This window comes from Micrasema longulum, unplaced genomic scaffold (genome assembly GCF_059751315.1).
Source record: "Micrasema longulum isolate JH-2025_06_02 unplaced genomic scaffold, ASM5975131v1 h1tg001896l, whole genome shotgun sequence".
NCBI classification, from domain to species: domain Eukaryota; kingdom Metazoa; phylum Arthropoda; class Insecta; order Trichoptera; family Brachycentridae; genus Micrasema; species Micrasema longulum.
In genome coordinates, this window is record NW_028279070.1 from 89,535 (window position 1) to 114,399 (window position 24,865).

Below are 24,865 nucleotides of genomic sequence, written 5' to 3' on the forward strand. Positions count from 1 at the left end.
CACCAAATACATAAATTGTTGCAATTAATTCCTATTTTTTGCATTTCGCATTTTGCTTATGTTATTTTTACTTGGCAGTGAACTGCGCTTATGCACATGTTCAGAAACCGTCATTGATATAATATATGAATAAATAAATAAATAAGCACTTTTGAAATCTGGCCTTCATGATGTAATATTTAAGACGCTTGACTCAGACACGGAAGGTTCCAGGTTCGATTCTCGGTGAGAGCACGAAAAATAATTCTGATTTTTATCGAGCCTTGTTGTTATGTGATGTAATTCACCTCTGTTATTAGACCTGGCCTTTCGTGGTGCCAAATAAAAATACAGAAAAAAATGATACATTAAAATCCCAGCAGAGGTAAAACGAAGATTTTGGTGAACTCTTTAAAGTAAAATTACTCACATAGTGATTTTATTTGAAATTTTACGGTTGTAGATTTTATTTTCTTTTAAATGTCTTCCCTTCACATAGACCCCTTTGGGAAAACATCGGTATAAGGCGCTTAATGCTCGAGGGAATGATATTCTTGAAGGAAATGGCTTGTCATTCATTTTTATTACAATATAAAATACTTGTTTAGCATATTTAAAATGACCTTTATTCGATTCAAACGCTGTAAAATAAATTTTCCGTGTAATTCTAAACACAATCGTTTTTTTATAATGCATTCGTTTTATACGCCTCGAATGGTTGAAAAAAATATTTTTCTTTCCTCTGTTTCAACTCTTCACCTCGTGGACAGCGCATTTATCTACCATGCAAGAGATCACACGTTCCCGTCATGGTCCACGTGAAATATTTATTTTGTAACTTTTATATTCCACAGTAAAATCCAATAATCATGTGTTCATTGTACTTTACGACATTTTTTAGGCATCCAGATGTTTACTAACTGAGATGGATATGTTTTCATCATCACTATGGCAGCATCATCTGCATGGCATGTGATGTTAATGACCTTATCTCCCTTAGTAGATTCACTACTTTTTTTGATTCTTAAAAGCGTTTTTTTAATGTATTTTTACTCTGCGTGTGTAAGAAAAGGTTTAAGCGTATATATTGTTGTGCGACATTTAGTTATAAAGGTGCTAAACTTGCATTGTTTCTTTGTTGTTCTCAATATTTTAATACACAAACTTAGTTCATTGGGAATTACTGGTAATATCTTGGAATGATTTAAAAGCTACCTGTCATCAAGGAAAATCTTAGTAAAAGTATTCGGTTATAACTCGTATCAGTTTGAGGCATCTAGTGGGGTACCCCAAGGCTCCCACCTGGGACCAGTACTGTTTTCTTTGTTTGTTAATGACATTGTGTCGATATTTGAGAAAGTAGACATTCTTCTCTTTGCCGACGATCTTAAAATTTCAAAAACTGTTACCTCTGATACCGATTGTGGAGTTCTTCAGTCTAATTTGGTAAGGCTGTACAACTGGTGCCAGAAAAATGAACTTTATTTAAATATCGACAAGTGTTGTGTAATATCATTTACAAGAAGTAAAAAACCCATAATATTCGATTACAACATTAATAATATCAATCTGGGAAGAGTTACACAAATAAAGGATTTGGGGATAGTTTTTGACGAAAAATTGACATTTATTCCTCACATTGATACCATCACTAATAAGGCAATGAAATGTCTTGGATATTTGCAGCGAACTGTAAAGGATTTTAATTCCATCACTACCCTCAAAGTGCTATTTACTGCCTTGGTTAGAAGTAATTTAGAATTCAATTCAACAATTTGGTCACCTTATTACAATGTTCATATTTTAAAGTTAGAAAGAGTACAACGTAAATTCCTTAGATTCATCAATTACAAACTTAATATACCCGCTGAAAATATTGATTATGATAATTTATTATGTACACTAAATATGTCAACTCTATGTAAAAGAAGGATTATAAATGACTTATTAAATTTATATAAAATAGCGAATGGCGTATTGGACGTCCCGGAATTAACTAGTGTTATCAGCTTGAAAGTACCTCTTCGAAATACTCGGCAGCTAACGTTATTTTTTGAATCTCCTGGCAGTCACAATTATTATTACAATTCACCAATACCTAGACTACACCGGCTAGGTAACGAGTATGGTGAAGTTGATATATTTTGTCTGTCTTTATATAAATATAGGTTAAGTATTCAAAAGGTTATAAATTAATTTATGTAAAATTTCTTAATATTTTTCTTTATTTACTAATTCTTTTTCTCATGTATCTCTTTAATAATGTATAAACTTATATGTATGTATATGTATGCGTGTATGTTTTCATATGTAAATTTTTTAAATATTTTTCTATGTACCATATACCTATGTTGGTACATTTCCTGATTGTTACTTATTATTGTATTTTTTAGCTTTTCTTATGTTATCTTTTATTTTAACCAAATTTACATACTTATGTTTCACTGCTGCACTTAAATGTAATTTCTAAAATATGTAAAAGCCCATTGGGCGTGTAAATCAATAAATAAATAAATAAATAAATATGTGTTATTTTCTAATTGTTAATATTATTAATGTCCCGAATTGAGTTGTTGTAACTCTTGGGAATGTAATTCAACGTATTATACTTGTAAAATACTTTGTGCCATACGATTTATAAATAAAAAAATGTTGTTTAAAAATTATCAAGAAACGCTGTTGGTTTACAAATACAGTTCCCTTCTTTTTAGTTTCCGTCCTCATGACTGAGGATCGTGACCCCTTGTAGCTGCCCTTACAATTCTTCAACTATTCCTTGACTGCACTGCACGCATCGCTGTACTACTGAGGTGCCTGCCGCAGACCTGACCAGATCGGTCCAACGTGTAAGGAATCTTCTACTTCCTCTTTTCTCTACGTGCCAACGACCACCACCAATCGCTCGAGGTTATCCTTATTGTTACGCGCAACGTGTCCAAAAAATTGGAAAATGCTTCTTAGGCAAACTAGAGTTAAACCGTCAAAGTTCAACTCCCGACGGCTGGATTTGTTAGTACGTCTAGCTGTTCACGAGATTCGGAGCATGCGTCTTCAACACCACACTTCAAAAGCGCCAATTATTTATCTTTCAACTGCTTTGATGGTCCATGTTTCTGCATCATATAGGTAAATGAAGTGGACCAAACTCTTGATGAGCTTGATCTTGGTATTATTACTCGCTCTCCTATCTTTGAAGATTTTATCGAGCTTAAACATTATTTTCTCGACAATGGCGATGATTGATGTTTGATTTCGCCTCCACATTTCTGACATTAACTCATTCACAACTTCTAAATGAGTTTCCGAGATTACCAAACCTCTAAAACCGATCAAGGACCATTATTTTGATTTTATTATGGTTTTTTTTCTAGTGTTAGCATATTGTTTTAATTATCAGCACGTTTCAGGAGATTTACGATTTCACTGGGGTCTTTGGCCAATTTGGCTTTAGGAGCGCCCTGTATACTATTAAATGTAGATTGAGAACGATGATGATGATTTTAAGTCTGAGTGGCGCATAAAAAAAAAGGTTGATAAAAAATCCATGCCAAATGGTGTATAAATTAAGGAGAGCAGACATCGAGTCAAAAACACTTTTCTAGTCAATAAGATTGTTCACACATAAGTGTATGACTTCATAATAGGCCATGGAATTTGAATATTTCTATTTTTCCCTTTTTTTATCTCTTTTAACATACGAGTCCATGTCCGAGCGGATACCTAATATATTTACAAGTTAACAAAAAACAACAGGGATAGAAAATACCTTAAATAAGGAAATATGGAAGTCTAGGCATTTACAGGGCTTATGACCTGTCATTGGCTGGTTTAAGTGGCCACTTAAATAAAATGGTGAATTTTAGACAGTGTGTAAAGTGGCCACTCAGTCAATTCAGTCAGATGAATCTCTTCACAGCAATAAAGGTTTCAGCTCTTTAACTTCACTAAAATCAACAAATGGAAGAATTTAAGAAATATGGATGTTCAAACATAGGCGAAATGGTGAATGTTACACAGTGTGTAAAGTGGCCACTCGAACCAGCCAATGACAGGTAATAAGCCCTGTAAATGCCTATACTTCCATATTCCCTTATTTAAGGTATTCTCCATCCCTGTTGTTATTTATTAATCTTAATGACTCCCGAGGGGGTGAAATCCAGTCTTTTGTCTACGAACATTTGGACAAACTAAAATTTAGAAATATTTACAAGTGTTTAATATAACCGAAAACCTGGACGAGCGCTTTCTACTTGGGTAAAAATCCTAAAACCTGAATCGGATTGTGGTCCCGTGGCTAGTATTACGGACTCGCGGATCAAAGGTTCGAGGCTCGAACCCTGCTTTACTCCAACTTGATAAGTATTTTATAAGAGTAAGTTATTTACAACTTATTACAAATGGCCCCTTAAATTTAAGTATTTGGGTAAAGCATAAAATCGCAAATATTTATTTATACCAAAAAAGAAATGAATAAGATTTAGTGGAGAAAATTCCGCCTTGTATTAAAATGGTTGCCGCGTTCGACTGTTATACTTGAAGTCGTAGGTTCGATTTCTAGCAGGGTAGTCATGAAATATTGCTTTTAAACATGGTTTTACACTGCAATATTTCTGAGGTTTAGGTCTAAAAGGGTCAATGTCGTAAATCACATTACGGCAGAATAATTTTACGGCTATTTTTTCACGTTATAATTAACGGTTTAAGGTGTTAAAAAATATTTTCAATAAAAAAAACACGACCACATATATAAAAATAATAATCTGACATTGGCCCTTTTAGACCCATGACCCAGATTTATTCCTGTGCTAGCACCCAAAAGGCGAGGACGATTACTGTTCTTAATATTTAGCATAAATGATCCAGAAAGCTGTAATAAGATTACCAATGGAGCGCTCTATGCACCGCTGGGAGCGTTTAGGAAAATGATGGTGATGAATTTACATGTATCAATGAATCAAGTTTTTTTTTAAATGTCTTAAAAATGCAACTTTCCAAACTCTACAAAATGAACATGAAAACAATTTTTTATCAATCAAAAAGGTTTGCTTAGAATTTTAATTAAGACTTTTTACTAAATAAATGCTTAGTAGGAATTTTTTCGTTCTACCAAAAGGTCTAAGAGAAGATTTATTATGACCAAAGGAAAATCAATTGGACCAGCACATTTGAAATGTAGGTCCCTATACGGGAAATTAGTGGTCTAAGCGTCCCTTTAAACGTACTCCAATATTTACAAAGGGTCACAGAAAGGGTACTGTTTGTCTATATTAGGCTAGCATGAAGGTCGTGGGTCAAAAGGTTGTGAATATCTGTATTGGGGTAAGCTTGATTTTTCCGTAAATAAACAGGGTTTTTTACACGTTTTGCGAACCTTTCCTATTTGACTAATTTAGTACTTGCGGTGAGGTGGATCTATTTTATTTCTCCGAAACAAAATATTTCTATCCGGATACAGAATTGGAAATCAAAAAACTTATTACTAAATTTTTCTTGTATTAAAAGTTTTTTTTAAATACCTGCATGTATCCCATATGGCACGTAGAGGAATTGACCAGAGTGCCAACTTTAAATTTCTTAAACCGAATTCTCAGGATCCAGTCTTTCGGCGAGCCCCGGAAGGACCGGAAGCGGTAGGAGCACGTCATTGGTTTCCCGAATGTCTCGGCAGTCACTTCCGGTGAGCTGACATCTTCGTAGATGTCCACAGTCTTGTTACAGTGGTCATGTTTTGCTTCACCTGGAAAAACAGAAATTGGTTAATTTATGGGTATACCTGTCAATCAATTTGAATCGCGTGATGATTCAACGTCACTGTCGCTTCTTGCTGTGTTGCCTACGGGAGCAATACCCTACGGATACCACACCATACACATACAAATTCCATCTTTCTTGGTATGGGATTACCTACATTGATAGATTTGAAAAAAATATATATTAGCTTTAATTTTCGTTTCTTTGTATTGTATTTCAATTCTACCTGTATGTTTTATAAGTATATATGTTTGCCATATTTTGAATGAACTAAATCCGTTCAAAAATAAATAAATAAAAAAATTCAATTTAATTTAATATAATTTTTCTATTATTTTAGTTTTTTAGTATATTTTTTTCTGTAGATATGAATTGAAATTTTCGATTTGCTTTGTTTTATTTTTATTTGATTACATTTATGAGCACAGACTATTTATACATGTATATGTATTTTTTTTCTATGTTTAAAATATATTCAAGTAAATGGCTATTTTTTAGTTTTATTTGTATTATTTTTCTCTATTTTCCTACTTTAAAAAAGTATTTTTTTAACCATTTTTTCTAGTTTTGTGGAGTTCGTTTTTTGTAAAATTTTTCAAAGCATCAAAAACAAAATAATTTTTGTTCATTATTTGATACATATACAGTATTATGTATATACTCTTTTATTTGATTTGTAATTAAAACTAATGTCTGAGCACCCAATGAAAAACTACTATTGGGACAAAATTTGTTTTAATACCATAATACTTTGTACATAGTACTTTGGGATTAAAGTTAAATATTTTTTTATTGTATATTATAATATTATGTACAATATGAATGTATTTTTTTTTTCAATTCCAAATTAAGATTATCATTATTACTATCACAAATAGTAATATTGCGGACCCGTTGACCTAAAATTGGAGGTTTTTATCCTGGTACCCATTAATTAAGTTAGGGTGTCTCTGGTGCTAATTATTTTATTACAATGAAACACAACAGAACATAAATATTTTTAAGGGGTCAACAAAAAATATTTACTCCTTTTTGTTGTTGTTTGAAATTAAAAACTGCTTTGTTATGATTTTATTAAAAATAATGAACATTATTATTTCCTCAAAAATTTGACGGCTGAGGGAATTTTATTTGTTAAAAACTAATTTTTAAAAGACTTGACTTGTGGCGTTCAGTGAACATTCGTTATAAAACTGAAAAATAAACGGAATGCTTGTTTACTTTTGCAGAACGCAGAGCTAGCTACTCACTCAACACTCTTGTTTTCTCGAGTTTTGGTTTTTAATGTTTTTTATTTAAAAATTCATACTTCAAAATATTTATTTTATAATGTCATCTTGCTAATACCGACCACTGTAAATCCGGATGTGACTGGGTTTACTAAACAAGTTGTTTATATTTTCCATTGTTTTTACATATGGATTTATATTAATTTTGAACATTTTGTTTCTATACACAAGTGTTTTGAATTTTGTGTTTTGTTTTTTTTTTCAATTTTGTTAAAGGTTAAAGCCGTTAAATGAATTAAAATAACCCTTGTTTCCTGGAGGAATTTTGTTTTCTTATTCCTGGCAATCTTTTCTATGACGTCATTTTTTGTCCGCTTGGTTTGCTATACGACAGTGTTTTTCTTTTAATACGCGACCTCCTTACAAAAAATAGAAACCCCGCCATTAACATTTGACAGTTCGACGCTTGTTAATAATAACTGGCCTGTGACATATTTTTGTTAAATTTATATAATTCTTTATGGATGCTTTTTTTTGCGGATGAATTAAAGCAACTGGTATTTATTTTCCACACCAGTAAAAATGTACGAAAATTATTTTATATACAATAAAATATATTATGTACCTCATAATTTGACATATTACCGTTTATCAGATAAATTTTCAATTCAAATTAACGTAGCAATAACTTCTAAACTTTAGCAAAAAAGTATAAGAAAAACATAGAAAATTCACAAACAATTATCCTATATCAAGCATGTTTTCCAATTGCTAGATTTAATTCAGGTTTCAGAGGATTAAGAAACAAAATTATCTTCTGTTAAAAAAAATATTTGAGGTTCTCGCGTAATGAAAATAAAACAACAGCCAAACCACAAAGTTTACAAGAGCGCAAAGGGTCCAAGCCACTTAAATTTTTTGGATAGATTTTTTTTTCTTGTTGTTGCGCGTCAATAAACATTAGGGTTTTTTTAATGGGCGTTTTTTGAAAAGCCAAGCAATTTCGAATCTGTTTTCTTCCACTGATGCACAACAAAATTAATTTATTAAATAAATAACATTTTAAGTGACACATATAATCATTGTTAGTCTAGAGAACTTACTTAATAGCCCAGAAGTTTAAAAGCATGTTTGTTATATTTACACACATAAATATTGATAATACGTTCAATGTTTCTAGGATAAGAACTTTATTCAAGAGGTTGAAGACTGGATTTTCCTTAGTAGGAGGGATTTGAGTAGGAAACTCCTTGATGATTTTCCGAATGTTTGAGTTTGCTGTTCACTATGTTGATGTGCCATATATTTATTTTTTAAAATTATTATTTTGTTTCTGATCCCATACAATATTTGTAGTGATACACTCATCTGTTTGTGTTAATTAATTACTCGTACTAACTCACCCCAAGAGTTTGGAGTTATGTCTCAAAATATGTGCAATATACTTTTTATAAGTTTTAAAGCATGTATAAATTGTTTTAGTTTTTAAATTATTATTATTTTTATTTTTTTTATATATATTTTTTAAAATGGTTTAGAATCCCTGGGTTCCTACCAGGAGACAGTTAGTATTATACAAACAAATCAAACAAATCAATGGTTTATGATTTTAGAAAATTGTATAAACTGTGTAATATGTATAGATATATTGTTATTATATTATTACATAATTTTGTAATAGAACCCTATTTTGTTAAATGTATTTATGTATACACTAATAAATAAACAAATAAAGAAGTAAATAAATAAATAAAATAATGTCGGCCCTCGTGTTATAATAGCTACTAAGGCGCTAGCTTTACACATGGAGGATTCCGGGATCGATTTCCGGTGAGATTACAAAAAATAATAAATGAATCATAATCACCATTCCCTTTCAAAACCTAATGGTGTATAGAGAATTGCATTGTTTCACCGATCGCAGCGTATCTTGATCATTTTTGTTACATGAAGGTGAGATTATCAGTCTTAGGCCTAAGGTACCAATTCAGGGACTATGAAGTATTCTAGGGTGAAAACACCCTTTTAAATAAAGATGTCTGGATATAAATATTAATAATATTAAACATCTCCAAAATATAATCAGTATGTTAACCAGTGTTGTTCAACCTTTTTGAACACGCAACTCCTTCACCAATAAAAAAAATCTATATGTCTCGTACTCGTATGTCAGTGATTTTAACGATAACGATTATTTTATTTCTATTAAGACCAATTTATAAATAATTGGAAAACTATGTGCAAAGTAGGAGCAAACGCAGCGGGCCGTCAGCAGTAAGATCTTTAGATTGTAAAGATTTCTGTGTTGACAGCATGCTTAAAATTAGATTAATTTGCAGAAGAAGACTTCTGGATGAAAAGAAAATAAAAAAATCCAGAGCTGGTAATAGAATCTCTGAATATGACCAATGAAAACTAACTTTCTCTTTGCAAGGTGGACAAAAACACTAATTAAATAAAAATAAAAATATTTGTTTCGCAAAAATAGAACCACGATTCGACAAATTGTTTATCTTGTATATTAAAATTATCAGGCATAGCCGTTTTGATAAAATGTTGGAATTTTTACCATAGTTTATGACCTAAAACCCCTGTTTTTACTGATTTTTGCCTGACATGCGAGTGCGACCCACTATACAAGGCTTTGCTACCCCCTGGGGGTCGCGACCCACAGGTTAAAAACTACTGATGTAAAATATAATGTATGGAGAAAGTATTCTTTGAGTTCGTTTTCTTTGTTTAAGGATACTCTGTGTGAACAGTGAACTCCGGTTTTAACATTAGAGGTGTTTTTAAAATGCTTTTAATTCGAAATAATTTTTCGTACATTTATAAGGTTTTGTCCGGTAATAAAATGACCGTAGTTGTTTGTCAAAAAATACCCTTCTGATTTTAATTATTTTTGGCACACCAAACTAATTGTCAGTCAATATCAAGTATTTTAGCGACGAACGCGACAAAACAAAACAGCGTATCCCCCTACCTTTAATCACGTTTCGCCGAAGTCCTGCTTTTAATTAAATTTAAAAACTAGAATCCTCTCGCTATAAATATGCTCTCAGATTACCTCCGCTTCACCTTAAAATTCCACCCGAAAACGTAAAATAAAATTTACCTTTGTATTAGGGTGGGTCCCGATTGCCTCTGAGAGGAATTTCCTCCTCCCCTATTTACATAAATTGTTTTTCCGACAAATGGCACGTGAGAGTACGGACTTAATCGGGAACGGAATGTTTTTGCTCAGGTTAATTTATACCGGGAAAAACAACCATGGCAGATTTGTTGGCTTTAAGTTTTTGTAATCTTTAAAGCCTCTCAGAGGCTAAGTGTGTATTGATTAAAAATATTTTAAAACCGATACGCCTCTAATAAAATAAACACCTACTTTATATTAAAAATAAAGTAACTCTATCAAACACTCGGACGAGTGAAAAAATACTGTTTTGCATACTTACGCATAATTTATAATTGATTTCTATTCTTAAACCCTGACAAATAAAAAAAAATATTAAATCTTAAACATACAGTGTGAAAAAACTTTATCGAGTCATTGTGTGGTAACCGGAGGTTAGAAAATAATCGCCTGATAATCCCTGTCTCTTTTCGTCTTGTTTAAATTATGTTATTTGTGTGTTTTTCTAAGTGATCTAATTAGATAACATCTCTTTCTCTCAAATAAATTCGTTATATTTTATCTCGATATTCTGTCATTTTTGGAGATCCTGATGGACAAAATCTTTAATTTAAAATCATTTAATACATCTATATTTGTGGAACTGTTATTTACTTACATGTTAAGGTTTATTTGCAGGCGTTATTTGGCGACATTTGATTTTTACTGAGTAAATACGCAGGACATCGGGTAAACTGTTCATATAATGACTTAGCGAAGGACTTTGATATTGTCAACAATGATGTTTTATTAAATAAACTGTATGAGATCGGTTTCTCGGATAGTATGTTGAATTAATGGCGAGCTACCTCTTAAAAAGAAACCAATATATCTCGTTTAGTCTTTTTGCGTCAGAGTGTTTCTTTACTTTTTTGGGTGTCCCGCAAGGCTTCTAACCTGGATCCATTGTTGTTCTCTATTTTCATTATTAATATTTAAAAAAATATTTTGAACTCGCGTTTTCTGTTATTTGCGGATGATTTGAATTGTTTCTTAAATGTGACAACTTTTGACGATTTTCGCCTTCTTCAAGCGGATATATCTAATATATGTAAATGGGGAAAGCGTAACAAACTTAGGTTTAATGTTTCCAAGTGTTCGGTCACGTCTTTCACTAGGGCCCAATAAACTCAATTTTTTTGCCACAAAATGAATGACCAGAATCTAAGACGAACATCGAATGTTAAGAATCTGGGCGTCTTAAGTAGATTTGTGAGCACCCTGACATTTCATGAATACATAGACACAATCAGTAGTAATGCATTGAAGATGTTAGGATTTGGTACTGCCAGGGCTTTTGAAAATACCCACGTACTGAAAACTCTTTACAACTCCTTGGTGCAAAGTAAACTCAAGAAAGGCTCAATGATTTGGGGGCCACATGAACTGAAGTACTTTCTTATAGTAGAGAAAATTCAAAAAAAAATTCTGAGATATCTTTACATAAAAATGTGCGAATATTATCCTTAGCTCTACCCATCCAAGTTTCTCCAGGCTTCTTGATGCTTGGCTACAGCAGTTTAGTGACTAGATGGAATGTGTATTTGACTACACATTTTTATCGATTGTTGCGCGGTATGGTCGATAATACTCAGATCATGATGAGCATTGGTTTGTATGTACTTAATACATACCTAAGACAGCGTCAGCCTAGATTGTTTCATATTCCGATAAATAGGACAAACCTGTCGATGTTTATGCCTGTTGAAAAGGCTACCGCTACGCTGAACAACATCGTTCTGAATATTGATCTGTTCCGTGTATCCGAAAGGGTTTTCTGAAGCAGGATTCTCCTACTACTTTGACATTTGTTTCTTTCTTATTTTTTTTTCTTTTTCATATTATCTACGTATTAAATACATGTTTGTATTGTAGGTATATGTTGTTTTAAATAAATGAATTAAATTGAATTAAAAATCTCAAGACAGCCTTCATACTGTTGAATGTGACGCCTGCTACTCCTAACTGCACTTTTAGTTTTTTTTGAAAGCTGACAATTTTTTGAAACATATACTCCCAGGTTTTTGAGATCCCACCTATTATCCTCTTCGGATGCAAATTGTGGCATATCACTAGGGACCAAAATAGCAAAAATTTTGCAGTTTTGAGAATAGGTGTCTCGGAATAATCTTGGATGTGCGATGGTTTGACTTTGTGAGGAATAAAGTAAAATGAGAACCGACGCAGCAAACTCCCGTGACAACTGTCGTCCAGCGCAGGCAATACGCAGGCTAGGGAATATACTGCGAATGCCTCCTGAGAGCCTAAACCACGCTTGCCTACTTTACAAGGCATCAGGTTCTCGACGTCTTTGACGTCCACTGCTGACTGTTTGTCGGCGGTTTATTTAAAACTTCGGGACGAGAACCTGACTTGGGAAGACGCAAAGAAGTTAGCAGCTGATAGAGATGCACGGAAGTTCTTTGTGGATACCAAATGATCCAACTAGGAAGCGGACATGAAATAATGATGATGATGATCAGGTTTACTTGAATATTACGAACAAAAGGTTGTAATATTCATAATAGTAGCCAAGATTTTGATTACGGTTCAATTTACAAAATGTGAACAAGTTGATTAAAAGTCAATAAGATAAGATGTGAATTTGAGAACGTCTAGAGCCGGCTTAAAATTACAAACGTTATTAATTATTATTTGTCTGTAAAGTAGCGGAAAACTGATTTTGAAAGCGATTGAAGATGTTATTTTATCAATTATTGTATAACTTTTTTTTTTAAATATCACTCATTCGTCTCGTGGTTTAATGATCAGCGCGTTTGTCTGCCGTGCAAGAGGTCAAGGGTTCGATTCCCTATCTCAATTCTCACCTATCTCTTGACGCCCAAATTAGTGGAACGATAAGTTCATGCTTCTACCAGCTGAGACAAATTAAATGCATACGCAAAAATTTGCCGGTTGATGCCGCCCGTCAATTAATAAATGCGTTTGTAGTGTCTAGAGTCGATTATTGTAATGGTATATATGCAGGTCTACCAATGAACAAAATGACTCGCCTTCAATTTGCATTGAATGCCGCAGCTAGACTTATTTTCGGAATCTCTAAGTTCAGTCATATCATTCCACTACTTCGGGAACTACACTGGCTACGTTTTCCACAGAGGGTCGAATACAAACTCTGTTGGCTTATGTATAAGTCACTGCACTACTCTTCTCCGGAATATCTAAGGGAACTATGCATTCCAGATAAACTAGCTGACAGGCGTCTAACGCTTAGATTAGCTACGTCTACGGTGAGAGAAAAAGTTATTATACCTCTACGCAAACAGCGCACTAAATTTAGTGAACGCGCATTTACGGTCGCAGGCCCTATGGCATGGAATGCTCTCCCAGCGGAGGTGCGAGGCTGTGAAAGTGAAGTGATGTTTCGGAAAAAACTTAAAACCCACTTGTTCTCTAAATCATTTGAATAAATCCGTAGCATGTGACAACAAGATAATTTGTTTTAATTAAATTACAAATTTAAAAGCTTCAATTAAATAACTTTTACAATAAAATCACTTTGTAAAGCGCCCTTGAGGTATTTTATTACGAAAATGGCGCTATATAAGTTATCCATAATAATAATAATAATAATAATAATGGTTGAAATGAAATATTTATTTAAAAGGGTGTTTTCACACGAGAATATTACATAGTCCCTGGTCTGGTACCTGAAGCGTAAGACTGATCATCTTACCTTCATGTAACAAAAATGATCAAGATACGCTGCGATTGGTCTACCAATGCAGTGCCCTATGCACCATAAGTTAATGAAAGGGAACGATGATGATCATGATGTTTTAATTCAACGTCGACCCTGCAATAAATTAAACATGAGACCCCAAACATGATAAGCGAACGCGCCAACCAATACTTTTCAAGGCGGACTTTTCTGTACTCGATATTATTTTTTCGTTTTGTACTTTAAAGAAGCTGTCGATGCAAATAACACTCGTCCAGGGTTCTGGTTCTATTTCACACACATAACTGCATTCTTTCGAGGACTTTTGTCCCGGTGGGAAATTTCTAATCCGACTACTGATATTTTTTTTGTTTTATTAATACGTTGCAAATTGAAAAAATATATATATTAATTAAAGTAAAAACACTTGAAAATTAAATATAAATCCTATTTTATAATTTTAAAAGTATACATGAGTCTAATACATATGGAATTAATAAATCAAATCTCTATGTCAAGTAGCATTTTATGTTTGTGGAGGTATGGAGTGAGTGGTGAGGGGTGTGGTAATAGCAAAATTATACATTTTTACAATTTAAAAAAAAAATCACTTGTTATATTTTTTTACTAAAACTAAAATCCCACCAAGCCACTTTTTGTAGCTTGTTGGTGAAGATTATATTTATACTGACTTAATAATATTATTTACATTTATAAAAACAATGAATAACAGATAAAAATTAACAGCCGGAAAGATCAGAATAAACAGGTTTATACAAATAATAATATATAAATTTATTTTTTTAAATACAAGAAAGTATATGAAAAATTAAAATATTTACCCCTAAGCTACTATTCATATATAAACTCTTGATCGAGTAGCCACTCTCTTATTTTGCTCTTGTTATAATGTGAGTTAAATTTAAGTTCTTTTGGTAATAAATTAAATATTCTAGGTACCAAATATTTGAGAGTTCTGTTTCCATATTTATTACACATTTTTGGTACCACCAAGCCATCATTTGACATGAAGCGTGTATTATGGTTATGTTTGAGAGGAAACTTGAATGTATTACTATTGAATTGTTCCAAAATGATGCAAAGCCACAGTAGTCCTCGAACAGGCAGAGTTTTGATTGTTTTGTACAGGAGATCATTATTACTTCTTTGTTCGTAAATCTCTGCAGGTACAATTCGCTTAACTATAGAATACTGTAGACCCTGCATCATTTTAATATTAGTTTTAGTCGAATGTCCCCACGACTTTATACCATATCTTATTATTGATTCTACTAAAGAAAAATAAATCATTTTAAGAGTGATTTTCGGCAAAATAAAAGATAACTTATAAAAAGTACTAACAAGAGTCCGCGATCACAAAGTATTTTGTATATTGTTTTGATTATTTTGCATATTGTTTTGATAACTTGTATATTATTTTAATGTGTAAATAAATATTTTTGATTTATATATCGAAGAGTCCCGACTTAACACGGAATTTTCTAACAAGTCGGGACATAAAAAACATATCATTGTTTTTATGTAAAATTGTGTATTTTGTGCATTAAAAAAAATAAAAAAATATTATTTTTCTATTTTACTTACCTACACTTAAATAATAACAACTGTCAACTTATTTTTTAGGTCTTAAACCGATAAAATTTTTCAAATACATTTAATTGTGTAGCTACCTAATTGCATGGATAACATTATAACTGATTTTTTTTATTCTTATTTTATGTGCTTTTTGCGTTAGCTTTTAACTAAAATGTTGGTTAAAGGAAAAAAATAATTGATGATAAAATTCATCGGGTATTCGCATCATTATTTTTTACGAAGCACTACAATTTGAAATGTCCGAGCTTTCAAACTTCCGAGTTGATTATAACACGTTTTAGGAGTGGCCATAAAGCGGGTGATATAAAAAAGTAAGGGGATTAGAAATGAAACGTCATAATCAAATTGGAATAATTATGATTTAAATGGCAGTTATTAAGTTTCGAACAAATTTTGTGGGGTTGGTAAGGTCAAACGTAGCATTACTTTGCACGCAAATTACAAGTAAAAAAATATAAAGGAAACGCCATGCCAACACTATAGACTCCAAAAGCTTAATACCAAAATGAGACATCTTGTATAAACACTATTATGTTGCGGCCTCCACAGCGTAATGACTAAAATCTTTGACTTCCGCACGGAAGGCTCGGGTTCGATTTTCGATGAAGACATTAAAAATAATCCAATATTGTGATATTTCTCAAGCCTAAGTGTTTTGTGCTATGTATCACAACTGTGATGAGGAAGTTCAGTGGTTTTTTTATGTCTTTTTTAAATGACCAGTAAATTAAGCCAATTTTTGTTTTCTAATTTTATATATCGTCGTTGCACATCAAATATGGGCCATTTAACTCGGAGCACATTGTCGAAAAAATCGATAACAACGATTTAAAAAAAAAAACAAAACCAAAAATAACACTTCTGTGTATAAAAGAAGTAAGAAAAATACAGTGTTTTTCAATAAAGTAATATATTGATTGGGAGTATTAATTAGTTTATGCAAAAAAGTCGTATTTTGATGATTTTCTCAGAATGTGCTCCGAGTCACATGGCCCATATTTGATTAGTGCAACTACGATATATCGAATTATCGGCGCTACGATTTTTTAAAGCTTTTTATTTCTGAAATAACTCTGCGTGTGACGTCAGAGGTTCTTTTCAGCTTACTATCATTCAGTTCTTCTCATTGGTCCATCCATGGCAAGCAAACCGGAAATCCTAGGTTGATTAATTTGAACCGGATACGTCATTCAAACTTGTCCGTTTTTATTATTTTTTCGTAAATTTTCAGAAAACTTTTCCGTACAATTTAATGCTCCAATTTTTACCGCGCGAAAAACATTCATTGTATCTGATTTCCCGTAGAGTTGAAGGCTCATTAGGCCTGCTGATCTATTGTGGTGGAAATAATGTACAAAATTAAAAGATAGACAAAAAATGATACTTCACGCACGAGAATTGTTTCGAGTTGAATTCAAAGGGAGATTTTAATACTTGCTTTTTCATTGTGAATTAATTCCAAGCCTGGGTATTCTGTCCCCTTAGTTGGCGCCCTTGCCTTTTTCTAGTAAAAATGTCTAATTTGAATACGCATTTTTCCATTACCCAATTTTATTTGTAACAAGAGAATAAAACTTACAGTAAATATGACAATATAATTTCACTTCAGTTAATCTTAAGAGACCACTGATTAAACGTGAGGATGTTAAAAAGCTCGCCTCCTACATAATAGCCCGATACTTTACGGATCTGGGCTTGGAGGGGGAGATTTAACAAAATGTAAACTCTCGCTTTCCACACAGTAGCCAGGCTCTTTATAGACCTAGGCTTGGAGGGCGAGAACTATTCACGGGGACCCGTCACAATAGATCTTTACAGGTCGCAGTGACGTCAAGAGCTTGCATAGCACTTACCCTTCCCACTAGGAATAAGAAAAAGAATGCCAATATTTATTTATTTTTAAGCCAATAACAACAGTTATATGAAGAAATACATGATCAATAAACTGAACAAAAAGAACATAAAACAATGTTGTAAATATAAACAAGGACAATAAAGGAATAATTGTATACAATACACTTTATTTTAAAACGCGATTAATATATAGAACTTAGAGCTAACCCATTCCAATTGATCTTCGTCCCACACTGTGTTTACGGCAAAGAGATCTATGAAAAGCAAGAAGATTCATCTCAAAAAATTCCTAGTTGTGTGACGAATTGACTAATCTACATATTCTGGATATCGGTTAATAAAAACAGAAGTTAATCTTAGAAGATTTGATAATCAGCAAATTTTGACTTATGGTGATACTATTAGAACACGAAAACAAATTGATTGCAGGAGAGATGGGATAGATTTTTCGTAAGATGACCATACAAGATAATAAAATACTCATTTCTTACTCGACAAGTTAACATTAAATATTACTATGTGGGAAATGATATTTTTTAAGATGACTCTGCAAAATAGTAAAATACTAGTTTGTTTCAGGATAAGTTAACATTAAATATTACAATATGGAGTATAATTTTTGTAAGATATATATATTTCTTCTTTGTTTTATATGTTCTATAAATAAAAAAATAATTTTTTTATGCCCACATAGATAAATAAAAATAAAACTAAATGCAAAACCGGTTGTTTATTACTTTACAGAAGTTGGTAGGTAGGCAACAAGTACCTGGGTACCATTTATTTCTAAATGTGTTTTTATAAATTTGTCAATTTTGTAAATTTCTAGTACATATTCGAAATAACTAGGCAAATGTGGTTACAGTTATTAAGCCGAAAAATTCATGCCCGACATTATTACTAATTATAAACTCCAAAATCTTTTTCACTTTGGCCATATTTGTTACAAAACCTCAGTTTAAAAAAAAATACATTTACGCCATTCATACCTTAAAGTTGCGTGTGTATCAAGGGTTGCGTGTCATATTTGTAAAATTATATTTTAATTGCCATAGAAATTTGCTTTTTACGGTGAGTTTTTATATTAGACAATGCGAACTCTAGATTTATATTACATTCAACATTATTAACATCGTTGTACTTTATTCATGCTTCTTGTTTTTTTTACAAAAATTTAATGTTTAAAAAATTCATATTTTTTTTCAGATATTAACTAACAAATTATTTCATACATTATTAAAGGCAAATCGACTTAAACTTATATTATTACTTAGTTTTACCCGCGATTTCGCTAGCATGGTATAAGGATGAAATTAGTTATGAAATTAATAAGTTTTGTCCTTCAGCAATAAGAATTTTCCCAATGTAGTGATATGTATTTTTTCGGGATAGAAAGTGGCAAGTATCGATTGCCGGTCCACCAACTATCGCCTTGAAAAATCACAATTGTCCGTTTTTCTATGGTTATGTCGTATCATTATTCTGTTCACAAATTCAAAATCCGACTACAAAACTTAAACGATAGTATATTTTTTTTATGAAATCAAGTAGAAATGAGCTCTTCAAATATTAATACGAAAACACGACCCTAGAGACACCGACGTATGTAAGGTGGGAAGATAAATGTGTTTATAATAGTAAAAACATTTTACAATTTCATTCTCAAGTTTTGTTTATTGTTTTTACAGGCACATAAAGTAGTGTAGGTTTTTTCCTACTCTAATATCAAGCGTTCATAAAACACTTAGAAGATTGACTTTTAACGAATTCACTCTTTTCATGGTTTCTATAGAACATCAAGATATGTTTATTTAACAATATTTTTTAATATTTTTTATTAATATCCCTACAGAGATGAGGTAGAATTTTTTTCAAATTCAGGATAACGGATATTCGAGCGTTTACAGGGCTTATGACCTGTCTGTCATTGGCTGGGTTAAGTGGCCACTTTACGTTTTACAACATTTCCCATTCCGCTTATTAGCGAATATCGACACAGGTAACATTTTGATTTTTGTATATATCTTATTAAATGAGAAACCATTCACTAGCGTGTTGGAGCGCCATCTTTGTATTGATATTGAAGTTAAGTATTTTTAATTAGCATTTTACTTTATTTTATGTATTTAAGACTCTTCCGAGTTAAATTAAGTACTGGTAATCGCCTGCAGATGATTCTGCAATCATATCTACCTCATCTTTGTAGGGATATTAATAAAAAATATATACCTACTCCCCCTCGGGAGAAATCCAGATTTGTGTATGTACAAAAATACACATACCAAAAAATAATATTTTTTAACTAACACTTTCCCATCTGAGACATTGTTCTAATTGATGAAGGTACTGAACATTAGACAATTGACACATTTCTGGCCATGCGGATACAAGACTAGATCCCAGCAGAATGCTCGCGCGAGTTTTTCCTGTAATTTGAATAATTTAATTCCAAAAAACACGCACGACCTTTGCTCGGAGGAATTTCTCTTTTGTAGCCCCAAAAGTGTTTGATGTCTTGGATAAACATATTGATTCTTCAAAACGAAAGCCATTTTCAAAAAGAGTGTTCCAGTCTGTATTTTGTCGAAAGGAAGAGACCGCTGGAGGAGATTGCTGCGAGATATTGCATAGATTTATATACTATTAAGCGTGTTGTCCAGATGTTAATTGAAATACATGTATGTTTATGTAATAATATTTAATTTTTACTTTTGCAATTATTTATTTTTTTGATTTTTTTATTTTTCAATACGTCTAAGGGGCATTTACAAAAAAATATACAGGTAAATACAAACATAGTAATTATTAATTTTAAAAATGCACAATTTTTTTGTATGCATGTAGAAACAATAAAAGCATACTGCTTTGCAAAATAAAAGGTGAAACTTTACATGGTAAAAAAGAAACAAATACGGATATTAAAAAAGGGATTGAATTAAAAAGCAAATTGTAATTAACTTGTAAAGAATTTAAACAAAAAATAAAATATGTACATATATACGTATAAAAAAAATGGTATTCACAAATTAATGTTAAAAACAAATGATAAAAATAATTTTAAAGTAAGTATATATAAGATAATAATAAAGTATATGGTACATAAAAATATTTGATAGATAAATTTCAGAAAAAGAAAGGATAATACTAATACACATAAAAAACAGAGAAAAAATCGCATGAATAATAAAGTTTTAAAACGATATAATTGAATAATTATAAGACTCAATTATGGTTTAATTATGTACATGCTTCTACTTTCCATTATGTTCTATCCCAACTCAGCACAGGGCCCTTGGCCTCATAGAATTTGGGATCCGTTATTATTATTTTTTTTTACATACAGCTTACCCATCACATACCGCACGCCACATCTGAGGACACAAGTCTCCTTGGCGGTGCCCACATACACGGAAAATTTGGTCGTTGTCAAACGAAAAAAGCTGCCCGAAAGAGCTCTCCGAAATCTGGTAACCTTAGCATCTTTGCGCTGAAAGAAAGTACTCCAGAAGTACATAATATGTACTTCATTGGATTGAGAAGAGAGAAAAGTGAATTCTTCACTGACTGGGATTAAATCGATTGGACAAATTCAATTCGCCGAAATGATTACAAAACTTTTTAAAAGCCTTTAAATTCTTTTTAGAAGCCACCAGATCTGTTTATCCGACAGGACCTATAACAGGGCCACGGATAGTAGCGAGAAGCTCCGTTCGGTAATCATAGAGAAGGGGAAAGGAACAAGACCACAGGATGTGTTCAGAAGATTAGTTAGGATATCCGCAGCAGCACGAAGGGGAGTCAACAATATTAAAAACAAATAATTTTTAATTAAATTTACCATGACCTGATAAAAACTGCGTAGTCCAATATTTTTTAAATACATGTATATTTATAAATAAATAAATTAATGATAATTTATGTATTTTGTGTGTCATCTGTACGTTTGTCTCATACTTTATATTAAAAGATGCTCCATTTTGGAATAATCTACCCTTTACGTCAAGTACGGTTCATTGTTCACATTTAAATCACAGTTCAAATGTCACTAGGTATCTGAATATTTTAAATTCCCCTTTCTCTCCTTCTTTCCATCCAATTTTCTCCCATTACTCGGTTTATTGTGTAGATTTTTTCTTCCAGGTTCAATTAATTGATATTATTTTTAAAAAATCATATCATGTAAAACTAAAATAAAATTAATTCTACTACACAATATCTCGCTGGCCCAAAGCAACATAAACCTAAGGTTTCCGATTTTGAAATACACATGCCGATTTGTTGGTAAATGAGTTAAGTGAACGTTTGAATATTGAAGTTAGATAGCAAACCTACTAATGAGAAAATAAAGTATTCATAACCTACTTCAAATAATTTAATTCAAACAAACCGTTTGCACACTTCAAAGTCCAATTATCTCAGAATACGTTCTTTAGAGATATCTCACTGTTGCTTTAAGCTAGCGATTATTTTCTTCAAATAAACGGTTTAAATTGAAGGGAAAAAATGTATTGAGACAAAATATATGTATTTAAATAAAGTGTTGAAATAAAATACATACATAATAAATAGTAAATATTTTCCAATACATTTTATACTTACGACATCTGGCCATAAACAGCCGTTAAAAACAAATTAATCAATGTACAAGCTTTTTAAACCTACACACACTAGTCTTTTTAGGGTTTTGTCCATCTCGAGGTTGATTGTTCAGAACGTTTGCTTACCATGCAAAGAGTTTTGGGTTCGACTTCAGACATTTTGACATGAAATATTGATTTTAAATGGTGTTTTTACACTGCAGAGTCCAGGACTGGCAACTAAAGCTTAAGACTGATATTATTTTTTTCATGTTTTAAAAATGATCAAAATACGCTGCAGCTAATGATCCAATGCAGTACCTTATGCACTTTCAGTGTTTTGGGTTTGAAAATATATTTCCATTGCAAAAGAACGTAAAATCAATTGTTTTAAAACAGAATATACAAGGTGACAATTAAGCATGCGTAGATTAGATAAGAAAATTGTCCGTCGATCTCGCTAGATATTTTCATTCTAGTATTGAATTACGATTATAATGTTACGATAAATCCCTGTTTCTTTGTCTTACATATTTTTACTATAAATTATTAATTTATTTACACATGAATTTACTTGGCAGTGCACTGCACTTATGCAAATACTAAGAAACCGCCCGCACCCCTGTCCTCCACCCTTCCTTTTCCCGTTCATTCACGAACAATACGAAGCCAAGATATCTTCCTTCAGCCCAACACGTCTACCCTATATTTCATATTTAAAAATCAGATGCTATATTTATTATCAATTAACGACACCTCACGGTTATCTATAAATAAATGCTTTTTTCTTCTTGCGCAAGCTTGTAGATTACAGATATTATTTGAAGCTTCTCTCTTTGGATAATATCATTTTGAACATTATTTCCTAAGGACCATTTTCCTTTGGTAGTATATAATTGACATATGGCACCAGTTCTTTTGTTCGCCCATCTTATTGTGATATTGGTGACGCTCCGCTCGGTGTGTGTGTCCATTTTTGGCATTATTCATTTTTAGAAGGAATTGGAGCGGACTCAGTGTTAAAATTGTTGTTGCAATATTATAATGAATGAATTTTAATGTTTTATTTTAAAACTTTTACAAATATGTATTGTATTATAATAATGTAAAATATACCTACATATATCGCGAAATTACTAATTGTTGTTAAAGTTTAATTGATGGATTCTTGTTTGTAAATATTTGAATTAAAAATAAGTAGGTACTTATTCTTCTGTTTTCAGGAGCTGAAGTGGAAAAATGATGTATTCAAATGAAACCAAATAAAAAAATAGCTGTGTCTATATTTTTTAATTTATACGTATACTAGTGTACATGCAGGGTCAAAATTGAAAAATAAATGCTTGCGCATAAAAAAGTCACCGTTTGCCACTGGTTCACATAATACAAAGCATTTGACCTGTATCTGATAGAGTTTCAAATTAATGTCGTCGGTATAATGAGAAACCCCTCAAAATGCCTTTACCTAAAAATATATTTTCTTCTCTTCTATTTTTTTTCCGGTCTTCCTTATTCATATTTTTAAAATGGGACGTACTCATAAAATCATTTTAGTTCTTTTAATTTTGATTGAAATTTTTATTGACAATTTTTTGTGGAATTCCAGTGGAATGGTATGAATAATTATGTAAATTTAAAAATAAGTTGAAATTCAAAATACGGGGTAGTATGTAAGGGTTCTTTGTTAAGCTTAATTTTATTTATTTATTTATTTGATATACATATACAGTTTATTTACATATAAAGGCGGGCATATTGTCTAAAGGCAATTTCTTTCTATCTACCCAAACCGTTTAGTTTGAGAAAATTACAAGTACATGGAAATATTAAATCTTACTATTTTATAGAAAGAAAAAAAACAAAAATTAAGACAATGAAAACATTAAAATAATAACACTTTTCTATGAAGAGAGAAGAGGGGATGGGGAGGAAAGAAGAAGGATAAACGAACAACTTAAATATTTAGATAGTGACATTTCAATCTTGACTTAAATGTAAATGAAGAAGCGGCGTCTCTTACATAAGTGGGTAGATTATACCACAATCAAGCAGCTACTACTGTAAAAGAGGAGGCAGGAAAATTAGAGTTATTTCAGTATTCGTTTAATTGTTCTCCGGCTTTCTCCTAAACATTAACCTGAACTATAACATTTTAATTCGTACATTCCACTTTTTCGAATTTTTCGACCTTATCTTTACTATTGCGCAAAAATTCAATAACGATATATCAAACTACGTATCATTTTTTAATTACTTAAATCATAGTTTTGACGAATCAAGAGACATTAAAATTTTACACGTAGAACATAAAGGTACAACAGAGGATAGATTAAATTTTTTAGATAGAAATAAATTAAAAATTAATAGCGATTGAATTAAAATAAATCGGCAGATATAATTTTAAAACTAACTCTTATTAACCTCTTTAGTTTAACCCTGTACATTTCAATAAAATATGTAATATTTTTAAATGAAAGAATCTTCCCTTACAGTACATCGCCAACATAGCTTTATCCCACTCTGTTTGATTGAAATACTATTTTTTGTTACGCTTTCGACGAATTTTTTAAATGTGTCTAAACTTAAAATTATTTTAAATTTTATAAATATCAACAATATTTTGAGTTTGTCCAAATTTTTGTGAACAAGAACTGGATTTAACTCCCTGGGGAACTGTTTATATGAACATATTATAACAGAGATGTAGAACATTTAAGAGAAGGTAATATAGAAGTCTAGGCATCTACAGGGCTACAGGGCACTTAAACCTGCCATTGACATGTCATAATTACCGACTTTATTACCTTCTCTTAAATGTTCTTCATCTCTGTTGTAATATGTTAATATAAACAGCTCCCAAGGGAGTTGAATCTAGCCCTTGTCTACAAAAATTTGGACAAACTCAAAATATTGTTGATAAATCCACCTGGTCCATGAAGAAGTATAGAAATTGAAAAAATAATATTTTAAGGCGCTACCTAGTATGCAGGTGAAATAATTCAAC

General features: G+C 31.7%; 1 protein-coding gene across 2 annotated transcripts in view; it reads right to left on the reverse strand.

Annotated features, from left to right (window-relative positions):
* The window catches only part of LOC148273609 (cubilin), an 88,206-nt gene that overhangs the window by 44,933 nt on the left and 18,408 nt on the right, over nucleotides 1-24,865 (reverse strand). For both annotated transcript variants that reach the window (XM_088238434.1, XM_088238433.1), the window contains exon 2: nucleotides 5,496-5,716. In XM_088238434.1, coding sequence (XP_088094560.1) covers nucleotides 5,496-5,716 — 221 coding nt within the window. The remainder of the gene's footprint in view (nucleotides 1-5,495; nucleotides 5,717-24,865) is intronic.